This window comes from Ambystoma mexicanum, chromosome 2q (assembly GCF_040938575.1).
Source record: "Ambystoma mexicanum isolate Mex_15411 chromosome 2q, UKY_AmexF1_1, whole genome shotgun sequence".
Lineage (NCBI taxonomy): Eukaryota > Metazoa > Chordata > Amphibia > Caudata > Ambystomatidae > Ambystoma > Ambystoma mexicanum.
The window spans coordinates 1,090,513,328-1,090,525,753 of NC_090924.1; the positions used below are offsets into that span (position 1 = coordinate 1,090,513,328).

Here is a 12,426-nt window from a genome sequence, read left to right on the forward strand (position 1 = left end):
AAAAGCACTCGAGTCTTTGTGATTTTCACGTAGGGATGTTTTCATGGTCTCTGGTGTAGGTATTGTGGGCATGCAATTAGTGGTCTTGCTACCCAAGTTGCCTGCAAAATGTGTGACTTCTTTAGACATGTCTCAAAGTCTGATTCTATGGTTCCTCTGAATTGCAGCAAGTAGGTCACAGCCTGTAGACATTGTAATAACAGGAGAAAGAGTCAGGGACCAGTTAAAGAAATGCCACTCCGTGACACAAACCGGCACAAACCGGCTTAGATGCGCTGGCGCTGATGCGACTGACAACGTCTAAAAAGGGGTATAGAACTACAAGGCTCCTTGGAAGTGAAGTTTACATGAGTCACACACAGTTCATAAAAGGATTAAGAATCAAATCATACAGGTGCAGTTGATTAAGTCAGTGAAAATGTCTAAGGTCCTAAAATAAAGTTAAAAATCAGATATTCTTAAAATGAAAGCTGTATGATAAAACTAAACAGATAATAGCAATCACAGTATAACAGTAATTAATTAAAATTAGACAGCAACAAAATATAGGAGAGCACAGTTATTAGGCAACATATGATGGTCACAATGTGATCTACCTGCATTTTGATTGATTTAATGTGTCTAGAGATATTAAAAAATAAAAAAAAGTTTAAGAGGATTGCAAATAAAATAGTTAATTGCCTACTTAAGGCAACAGTTTGTTTTGAAAGGTAAAATAAACACGTCTTCACTGTCTGAAAAGTATGTCTATGTAAAACATGAGCTGCACACTTTCTCTCACAGTGTAAATGCATTTTATTATTATTATTATACAAATTATAGAACGCAAACTAAGACCCGAAGCCATCTAGGCACTGACCATTTTAAAGGAAATATTTTGGCTTGAAAAGGTTCTAGCTACATCATGAACTTAAATACATGTTGAAAAGAAAAATGCATCAGTTGAACATTAAAACTTACCAGTAAATAAACATGCAGATAATGCCAACCGTTATAACCAACTGAACTGCCAAAGTAATGTAGACCTTCTTGATAAAGGCTGTGAAGATAATAGACGTAGAATACATCACTTGAAGGGCCAAAAGTGAACACACATTTCACAAATACATCTAATGAAACCATCAACTATTGAATGTAATCATTATGCAGTGGCTACACAGGTACAATATTTCTTTAGTTAGTCCACATCATAATGCCTTGCTATAATTGCAAAAAGCCATAAACACCAAAGAGTAGATTCACCAAGTGCCTCATTACACGGTATGCGGTAAGGGATTACCGGCACCGGTAAAGGTACCGGTGCCGGTAATCCCTTACTGCCCTACTACGAGGTCCCTTAGCGGGTCCCTTCCATAACTCTGGGTTTTAACAGGCGTTAAGGAAGGGACCCGTTGAGGGACTTCAGGGGGCTCAAATGGGAATGGGGAATGGTTCCCGGAATGGGGACTTACCGGTTCCGCCAGGGGCGGAATGTCCTGGTAAATCCCCATTCGGGGAACACGGACCTGGAATGCGGTAAGGGATAGCCATGGCTCTAATAGTGCCATGGCTACCGCCTACCATGTAATGAGGCCCCAAATGTTTACAGAATACCTCTGTGTCGTGTGCCTGGAAAAAAGCATCATTTACGCTATGGGCAATTCCCAAAACAGCATATAATCCTGAATCGCAAAATAATCTATGACTTTGCATTAGTTTGTACAATTTTGACAGTAGTAAGAAGTCAATCACAAATAGTAAAATTAGGAGAGTTTGTAGCATCATTCAAGTCCATTAAAAATAAAGCAAATAAAGTCCAAGGCAATGCAGAAGCAAAAGGCTGATCGAATAAAAGGTAGGTGGTTAATAATGCAGGACCCAACAGTGTAAGAGATATACAATAAACGTGAGCAAGCTAGCACACAATCAAATGAAAACATATAGGGGCTCATTACAAGTTTGCTGGTATCCCATCAGTAATTTTGGCGGGATACTGGAAAAACAGGCCCCTACTGTTTCCGCCGCCTGATATTCCGTTAACGGGATTTTACAAGCAGCAGAAAGGGCAGTAAATCCCAATTCCATGGATCCAATAGGCGGGGATTGCCGGAATTACCGGCACCAGCAGTACCGGTGCCGGCATGTATTTGTCAGTGGGGGCCTGATTTACTGGCAGGTCAGGCCTGGTGGTAAGTCATTGCACCCACAGCAAACTTGTGCTTCCCGGTCCAGACAAAATGCTGGTGCCAGAATTATCAGCAATTTTACTGGCATTTTTTAGAGTCAAAGGGGCTCATTACAGGGTTACTGTTATCCCGCCGGTAATTCTGGCAGGATACCGGCAATCCTGGCTTACCGTCTCTACCCCCCGATACCCCAGTATCACGGGCGGTGGAGTGATGGAAAATTCCCATTCCCAGGGCTTTAAGTGGGCCGGGGCCAAAATTTTGTTTTGAGGCGGGGCCCAGCCGGGGCCCACTAATCTCCAGTGGCAGCCCCGGCCACTACATAAAAAGGCTTTTTTTCTATAGCCTGAAGTTTTCGCTCGTGTGGGAGAGCTTCAGGCTTCATGAAAAAATGCCTTTCAGCCATAATGGTGGCGCCGCACCTGCGAGGCATCTCTTTAAGCAAGAGATGCCCGTGGGCCGGCACTACCATTATGGAGAAAACGTGAGGCCGCTGGAAGCAGAGGCCTTGTTTTCTAAATTCTGAAGCTCCCGCGCATTCGTGGGAGTTTCAGTCTTCATGAAAACGGCCTCTGCTTCCAGCAGCCTCACTCTTTCAGCCATAATGGTGACGCTGCCCCTCCCCAGCTGGCGAAGTCAGCGCCACCATTAAGGCTGAATAGGCGTGGCGCTGTCCCCTGCCAGGCAAGCCTATAGAATATAAATGCAGAGATCAGCACCCTCTCCCCATGGGGAGAGGGTGCTGATCGCTACAAAAGGCTGCCTGGTAGGGGTGCCAGTAGCCCATTGAGCCGGGGCTCGTCAGGGGGACGTGGCCTAACGGGCCAGCAGGACCCCCGCCGTTAGGCACCACCCCCTTGATGAGCCACGGCTCATTTTGTTGTGCCACTTAAGGCACTGCCCACTCCCAAGGAGCCCGATAGGGCTCCATGGGATGGGATTTCCCGAATCACCGGCACCATTAGTAACAGTGCCGGTGATTCAGGCATTTATCTGCTAGTGGGGGCCTTATCTACCGGCAGGTCAGGCCTGTGCTTTACCGGTCCAGAAAAAATGCTGGTGCTGGAATTACCAGCATTTATTCCAGACCAGCAAAGTTGTAATGAAGCCCAAATTCTCAAAAACGAGTGCAAATAACAATAGCTAAGAGGATGATCCTTTTTATTTGCACTATTTTCTGAAATGTGCAGGTCACTTTATTCTCAAAAGGTGACATGCGCATTTCATAGGGCTGGGTAGCATTGCAGAGATAAAGGGCCAGTCATTGTAAAAAATTCTAATAATACATTTTATAAAAAAAGTCTAACCCTGTTTGTGGGGTAGTAATGTAAGTTTGTGAAGTTGTGAAAGCAGCTGTCAAAATGCATGAAAGGGTCAGGAAAAGACCCAGCCACGTATTGCGCATCCCCAGCGCCTGTTCCAAACAGGCACATGAAAATGTGTATTTTCTGCGTATTTCAATGCCCATCCCAATTATGAATTAATGATGTGTATTGAAATGCATAGAAATACCCCATTATATGTGCAAGTGTGCACAGGGGCTTGAAAAGGACATCTAAATTGGTGAATCTATGATGCATGCATTAGGATGCACTTTGTGCAGAGGACACATCTTTTTTGGCACAAGGGATGAAGTATGATAGTAAATCTCATCACAGGCGCCAGAACAATTTTGAGAATCTGTCCCATAGTTCATACTTTTGATTTAAGACATAGGGGGTCATTCCGAGTTTGGAGGTAGGCATGGTGCTATTAGCAAAGGGTCCAGGGAGCAAATTGCGCTACCGTTATTTGCACCTTCCCCATTCCCATTGAGCCCTATGGGCTCCGACATATCTTCCGCCAAGTGCTGGCTTAACACAAGGTACCAGGCTTCCTGCATAGAGCATGCCATGCGTACTGAAGGGGAAGGGCCATCCTGGTACTGTGGCAGTGATGCTCGTATAACATAGCAGGGTTGGGGGATGAACATACTTTACTGTCTCGCGGGATCGTATCACAAATCAGGTGGTTCCTCCCAGGCCAGTAGAGTCCCTAAGCGCCATCCAAGGAAACTTAAAATAGAACTATGTCACAATATAAAGTGAGGATTTTATCATCTTAGTCCATACGTTTTTCCCAAAAGGACTAAGAATTGGGCCTTATGCCTGCAATCTATTGGACATGGCCAAACAAGACTGAATACCTTTGCCTGCTAGCCCGGGTAAGTTTGTTTGTGTCTGGGGGGCTGGAGTTGGGAGGTGGACAGAGAGCGGCAGTGGGTGAAAGGTTTGTTGCAGGGGAAGGGGGGGGGCGAGAGTGAAGGAGACTTTGGGTGGTCTAACTGTCAGGGTTCTATATCACTGCCTCCCCTGCATCGTGGCATCCTACAGGCAGTGTGTGTCCCCTGGCAGATTGGCCAATGAATCAAGTGGGACGCACAGCATGGAACCACAAGTCCAAGTTTACAGGGCCCACCACGGACGAAGCCTGTGACTTCATGATGTCCCATTTTTTTGGTGCAAGCACAAACCGTGGTGTCTCGCGATGTCGGCTCTTGAGCAGAACACTTTGCTGGATCAGTGCTCCTAAACTGCGGTTATGCAGTAGTAGTCCCTTGATCCATGTCACTTGGTATCTTATTTATGGTTGCCTCCTCTTTGCCGATCCCTGTCTATCCTCCTGGATTTCTTCTGTGAACTCTCTAAATTGCCTAAACGGCAGGAGGTAACCCCCTTCTTGAAGATAACAAACACGTTGTTAAGAGCCATGAATTTGGTTTTTGATATCACACACAAGGCTCAAGCTTCAGATTTAGAATTCTTGGCTTTAACACAGGGCAAGTCCTCTTTGTTGCAGTATGTGGCCTGCTTTAATGAACTTGCTGCTGGAACAACATGGCCCATGCAAAAGAACGTAGCGGTATTCTATTGGGGATTGTCAGAGGAATTGAAGGTTGCCCTGTCTGTAATCCCATCACTCCAGACGTCTTTCCCAGATCTCTTAATGTAGTATTGCAGGTCGATGTTCTTCGTACAGAACGATGAGGAGAATGTAAAATACCTGAATTACATGCAGGGAAATCTGACTCATGACCTCCCTCGACATCTACAGATCCAGGATCTGGTTCACAATCATCTTCTTCCCTGATACGCATTTATTTAAATGGTCTTTAGGTTGCCCAATGATCGTACATTGGCTGTTCCGGTCATGATAGATTCAGGGGCCACAGGGAATTACATCGATGCACATTTACCAAAGAACATGGATTTCCCATCCATACCCAAATCTTGCTGTAATCCATGCAGGCAGTTGATGGCACTCTTCTGGCATCAGGACAGGTAACAGAACAGATCAAAGAACTAATTATGAGCACTCATCAAGGACATAGTCAGTCTTGTTTTTTTGATCTGATCTATGCCCCACAGTTTAATAACGTCTTGGGTATACCTTGGCTCCGAACACATATTCCTATTATTGTTTGGATCAAGCAAACCGTCACCTTCTCATCCTCTTTTTGTAAAGAGCACTGTTTAAGTTCTGACATAGCCATGCCTTGGCCCCCCTGTGTGGCCCGTCTCTCTAGATTGCCGAGAATAGGAGCAATGGCACAGGAATCTGGCTACGCGATTGCTGAAGAGTACCAATCCTACCCACGTTTTCAATTTTAAAAAAAGCAGAGCAATTACCCTCACATCAGGCGTATGATTGTCCTATATATTTAGTACCTAATGTAGTTGTTCCACATGGCTGTATATACCCACTTACGGGAAAGGAGGGTCAAATATTAAAAGAGTATATTGATCATGAACTCAGGAAAAGACATATACAACCATCGCATTCTCCAGCCTCGTTACCTATATTCTTTATTCCTAGGAGAGACTGCAACCTCTGCCCATGTGTTCACTACAGAGCCTTAAAAGACATAACCATCGAGGGGTATTCTAAGGTTGAAACCCTGAAACTGTCATAATCTCAGCAACTGAATTCCACACAAAATTGGCATTAAAAAAGCAGCCTTTTTTGGTGCACTCTTCAGCAGTCTGGATTATGACATAACAATGACGACTAAGCCACTATAGCATAAGCTCAATTAACACGGGCACATAAATACAAGTGCTTAGGGGACCACATCTGAGGTCTTTGATGCTGTAGATGGTGGACATTTTCTGGAATGGGACCTTTGAAAATAAAGTCTTTAAACTTGCTGGTGTTTCTGTCCCCTCCAGTTTTAACCGAAACACCCTTTTTAAGAAAGAGAAAATGCATGCTTGTAACCTTCAAAGTGCTGAGGATGGTCCTCGTAGAATAGCCAATCGAGTCTTTCTAACAAACCCCCAATTCCCAATGCTGTTTGGATTTTAATCCAAAAGGGAAGTACAGATTTTTGAAGAGTGGGGTCATCTGTTGAGATGAGACCATATTTTTTCTGGTCTTCGGCCCAATACCAAACAGTAGCATTGGTTGATTCCAGGACAGTTGAAAATCTCAGCATGGTGCTAGTGTCCCAGCTCTTCTGTAATGGATTGTTCAACACCACACCCTTTTTTTCTCTCAGGATTGTTTTAACCAGTAAAAAGCTGGTACCAACCAATCAAAAACATTATATTGTAATAGGTTGGGCAGTGCTAAGCCTCACATATTTATTAGGGGTCTTGTACAGTGCACCACATAGAAAGAAAAACACTTCAGTGGCCCAGGAAGAGGAGAGTGGTAGGAAACAATTGGAGGGGTACAGTGGACAGTGAAACGAGCACAACATTCACAGCCAGTCCGGAGGCTATGGTCCTTTATGTCCAACTACTTTGATCCTGAGGGTTCAGCTACTGGAGGTACTGAAGTGATGATGTAGGTAAGTCAATGAGATCCAGTGTCAAGGGTCATTATAGCTGACCCTTCGTAGAGCAAGGGTGGAAGGGAGATCCCTGCTGGCAGGTGAGCGGTAGGGTCTTTGTGGTTAACGTTGGTTCTGACTTGAAGCAAGTTACCAATTTGTTCTTGCTGCCATTCGGCTAGGAAGAAAGGAGTTGCAGGATAGAGGATTTAGGGAAGTGATGCCCACAATCTCGATAATTGGGTGGGCCAGGAAAGAAACGAGTTGCTCCATGTGCTTGCCATGGCGCTAAGTGGGGTGTCAACCCGGGTTGGTCCCATTGCTGATTGGAGTAGTGGGGCATTTCTTTGATTGGACATGCCAAAGGAAATCTTCAGGCAGGTCTAGGTTGGGCCAGAGAAAGCCTTAGTTAATTCTGGTGTGGGTGACATGTATTTACAGTTCTACGCATTCCCATCTACTGTTGCTAATTTTTTAGGGAGCAAGAATAAAAGATTTCAAATTGTATAGAAAAAAATAAATGGTAGGGAGGTACAGCAGACTTGGTTCCTGGGCTTGAAAAAAAACAAATAGAAAGAAACATTCAAACTGCAATTGCAGTAGATGTGCATGCATAGAGATGTAAATGCAGGAGATGTAAAGATGCAGCACCCATGTTGTCTTTAAAGGGTATTTTGGTCGGAACGGCTTGTAATAAATCCAGAACCTCCAAAGGAGTTTCATTTTGACAGAAGTTATTTATGCAAGTTCGATCCAACTCAAGCTATCTAAATCTTCAGTTTAGATCGAAAAGACATTAGGCCTCATTCCGAGTAGGGCACAAAGGGATATACCGGGCACCGTTAAGGACATCGGTGCCGGTAATCCCTTTGCGCCCTACTATGAGGTCCCTTAACGGGTCCCGCTATGGGCGCCTGGTTTTGCCAGGCGTCCTTAGAGGGAACCGCAAAGGGACCAGGGAGCAAATAACGGTACCGCAAATTGCGGTACCGTTATTAGCTCCCTCCCCATTCCCATTGAGACCTATGGGGGCTCAAATGGGAATGGGGATTGCCTTTTTCAATGGGGACTTACCGGTCCCGCAAAGGTCGGACTACACTGGTAAATCCCCATTGAACCAGGTCGGAGTCGGTACCGGTATTGGAGGCAGCCATGGTGCTAATAGCACCATGGCTACCTCAAATCTCGGAATGAGGCCCATTGAGTTTACTGTGGTTCTATAACAAATTAATAGATTTAGCAATGTGACACGTAAATAGCTAATTCTGTAAGAAAATAATTCAAATGCAAACTTAGTTTGGAGGCCAGCCATTACATTTTTTTCTGAAATGTTTTGAATGGTTTATATTTCTGATAATTGACTTTGTAAACAGAGACCTTACAACAATTATCAAGTTCAGCTTTTATGCTTGTGATTCATCAAAAATATCACATCCTCCATTTTATGCTGGGCCGTCCCCACCGGGACACCTTGTATTTGATTATTAGCTCTAATAGTCAAGGGAAGGAGCTCCATAGACAAAGTACAGATTGTTGTTAAGGATTTATGAGAATGCAAAATTTATAAAATGACAACCACATTAGATGTTCTTACTCATGTCAATAATATTCATAGGACGTCGCTGCCTGAGTCATCTGTTTTGGAAGAATGGGTGCTAAACAATTAGCCAGATCATTGGTAAAAATTACTAGACTCACAACTCAGAATCTCAAGGGGCACATCACAGTCATGTAATGAGGTGTTTGATCCAGATATTGCCAGGAAGGATGTTACTGCTTCGCTCATGACTTTTACCTCACAGTAAGAGGTTATTAAATGGATAGGCTAATTGCGAAACTAGGACCCCTAAAAACATCTTATAAAACAATCCATCTGCCATGTCGATCTACACGGTAGAGGGATGCCAAAGACACTCCAGTTAAGTATGTGTACTGCTTATCAATACAGAGGAATGTGACTTTTAATAAGGAGGTGGAATAGTAAGAAAAGATTGGTAACTTTGCCTCGTCTGCATGAAGCTTAACCCCAAAGTCTTCAACTTGCTTAATTCTACGGCAAGACACTGTTGGAGTAATCATACTTGCATTCTCATTTTCGATGATGGTAAAAACAAAAAGAGATTTATTAGTTTACCTGCAAGGCAAACAGACGGCAGACAATCCGTTTACCCCCTCCCACCCAACTGATCCGACCCACCCTCCAGACCCATTTCCTTATAGAGCACTGACCACATGACCATTGAAACCTCAGGAACATTTAGGCTAGACCTTCCGGCTTGTTATTCCCGCCCAGTGCCATGAACGAAGGATTTGCTCATACAGACGAAGAATCCATTTTCTCTATCTGCTTTAGGGAATGCCCTTTGACAAAGCATAACCAGTTCATAGCAGCTGGTTAGAAGTGCTTTTGGTCTCCACACCCTTAACAAAGCCTGGCCTTGATGGGCAGCTCATTGTCTGATCCGCCCTTAGTCCAACGGCCTTGTCCATGTTGCCCCAGACGGCAAAAGGACTCATACCAGTTTTGATGTGCAGTCCAATGGTTTAGCCTACAAACGTCTACTAAAACACTAAGGATGGGGACACGGACAGATAGGATTACCATGAAATCACTGGAGAAAAAAACAACAAATAAGAAATTACTGAATTTCTTTGGGTCGATTTTTTCTTTTATAATACAGGGCGAGAACCGCCATTCCCCACTTCGCCCTAGCTTCACCTATACCATTACCCCAACCCACATCTATATATTATTCAAAATGTACAAAAATACCTAACAAATTCAACCAAATAAATTCAGTATTTTCTCGTTAGGTATTTTTGATTCGATTATTTCTGTGGTACCGACCGATATCATACCAAAAAGAAAGCAGAACCATCCTTATGGAGGACATTCTAGAAAAGAAAGGTCCCTACACCCCTCCTTCAGCTCTGTCTTGTTTAAATTTAATTACGAGACCAGCCTCTGCATGCTATCACAACACAGAGGCAAGTACCGCTTTCTTGAAGTTTCATAAAAATGTTTAACATTATCACACAGTCCTCTCCTTGAAAGCTTACAGCTGTGTGTAAACTTGGCCATCCTTATTGCTTGCGATGATTGTTTTGTCTTCAGTAAGTTTAAATCTAACTGTCTTCTGCTCGCTGCCTGAAGTTTGTCACTAATTGTCCACTACGTAAATGCATTTTAACAGCCCTGCAGATATAAACAAGGATGTTGCTTACACATGTAGAAACAAAAGCGCAGTCGTAGGTGCTCATGCCTGACTCTTCATTAAGTGTGCAAAGGAAAAGAGATGCTGCGGTGTTGAGCATATCATTAACAGAAATGTTGTTGAATACAAATAATAAGAATACAATAACTGCTTCTTTTACTCGGGGGAAGCCACACAACGCTTCTCAAGTTGTGCGAGTTCAAAAAGAGGATTCTACTGCTGTATTGATTCTTAGGCCCGACTTTTCAATGTCGAGTGAGGGGGCTAGTTTTAGTCCACATACTGATCATGACTCGTTTTTGGAACAGCGCCTCCGTTTGGAGAGAGAAAGAGCAAAGCAAGAAAAACGGCCTCATAGGCAACACGTTCTGGATTTTGATATTGCAGGGGGTAATGGTTTGAAAACCTTTAACCAACATAATGTATAAAACACCAAACCAAACCGTAAATGATAGTAATAATTTATTTAAAACACCCTCATTGTTTTCGAAATAAAATCAAACTTTGTCTCCCATACAACCATCTAATTTCAATACAACTCATTAAGCGTGTTAAACTTGGTTTTACAGGAGGCCCCAGGGGTGTGGGCAAGATTGCTACAGCTCGGTGAAGCTCAGTGCTGCCTTCACCCTTCACTGGGTAGTATCAGACGGCTCGAGACGCAGCAACATGGTGTGTTGGTATCAGGTAATATTATCCCAACCAAAAATATTGCACGTATATATGTATATGGTCGTTTGGAACGGTCATAGGTGATATTTTTGAGGGGGATCATTTTTGGGGGTTTTGGGAGCGGGGATTGCGGGAGTGTCCCCCGGTCCTTTAAAAATAATGCGGGGAAGGGTTGTGGGGGGTGTCCCCCACAGGTCCCATGCCTTAATATTGCCGCAAAAATATAACAATATTTTTGTATGGCGATGTTTTTGTGGGGATATTAACACATGGAACCGGTATGCTCTGCCCACCAGACTCCTCTGTCGAGTACTGGGGTAGAGCGACACATTGGAACACAGCGTCAATGGCACTGAGGCATAGGAGAAGCGGTTCAGTCTTCGCAATCTGGATGAAGCCAGGGGACTGCCGTGATTGCGTGCAGAGGCCAAGCCATACTTGTTTTGGCGTTGGCTGCCGGTTGGAGGCCTGCAGGGCTCATGGGCAGCCATGAAGAGAGTCGTGACTACTATGTGTTGTTGTTCCCCTGAAGTGTCCCAGTGCCTGAGGGGCTCTGAATGTGTCTCGCAGACCAGGATGTGCTGCACCACCTAGATGCCTATTTTTGGTTTTGTATGTGAGAATAGCTGAGGCCATATTAATGAAAATTGCCCTTCAATGGTGCATGGCTGCCACCAGCCTGCCCTCGGAGTCCAACAGAGCCGAGTTGAGAAATGTACCCCACCTGGAGATGAGGGAGTTGATGGAGGTGGTTGGACTGTTGTAGCTACCTCTTTCTCAATAGGTAGCTGGGCAATCACACCCTGTGTTGCGAGTGGAATGAAGGTCTTAGGGGACAGTGAAGACAATATTCTCCTGGAAAGCCTAGCTGAGCTGGAAAAACGCATTCCAAAAATGTCAGAGGCAAACTGTGCAAGAGGACTCTTTTACTAACTTGGAAGTTGCCAGACCTTCCCCAGTGAATATGGAAGACCCATGTGCTACAAAGAGTGACATTTTGGCAATTCTGGAAGAATTGATGCGAATCCGTGCTGATCTTGAGTCTAGGTTGGATAGTATAGACACGAATATAGAAATTATGGCGGAGAGATTGGTGGGGCTGGAGGCCACTCAAACATTGGTGGATATTTGGGAAACCCAATTGGACATCTGTATTTCAGCGCCTGAGAGTGGGCCAAGAGGTATGCTGGACATATCCCTAAGACTGTCTTTAGATCAGAGAAGTACAGGAAGAGCAAATGCACTATAGTTTGCAACCATCTGTCACCTTTTGCTTGGATGGTTCCATGTCAGTAAGAGCCTTTTCATTTATAGATAAACCCTTAGAAAACAAAGGTGTTTATCGAATTACCTTCCTGACTGCTCCAATAAACAGTTTTGAATCATACTTGCTGAGTCATGTATTCTGCTGATCTGTCACATAATCCAACCACGCCCACCATGACAGGCAGCCAGTGTCATTCAGCGTTCTTGCAGACATCCCTGGCATCTATCGAACAGCTGGTGCCTACACCGCCATTAGGAAGTTCCATCCCTTTCTACTACTTCCTGGGTATTCGCT

The 12,426-nt window shown here is 44.2% G+C and overlaps 1 protein-coding gene across 2 annotated transcripts in view; it reads right to left on the reverse strand.

The window, feature by feature from the left end:
• Positions 1-12,426, reverse strand: part of LOC138569960 (protein lifeguard 1-like) — a 969,207-nt gene that overhangs the window by 452,463 nt on the left and 504,318 nt on the right. For both annotated transcript variants that reach the window (XM_069648440.1, XM_069648439.1), the window contains one exon: positions 961-1,039. In XM_069648440.1, the coding sequence (XP_069504541.1) occupies positions 961-1,039 (79 nt within the window). The remainder of the gene's footprint in view (positions 1-960; positions 1,040-12,426) is intronic.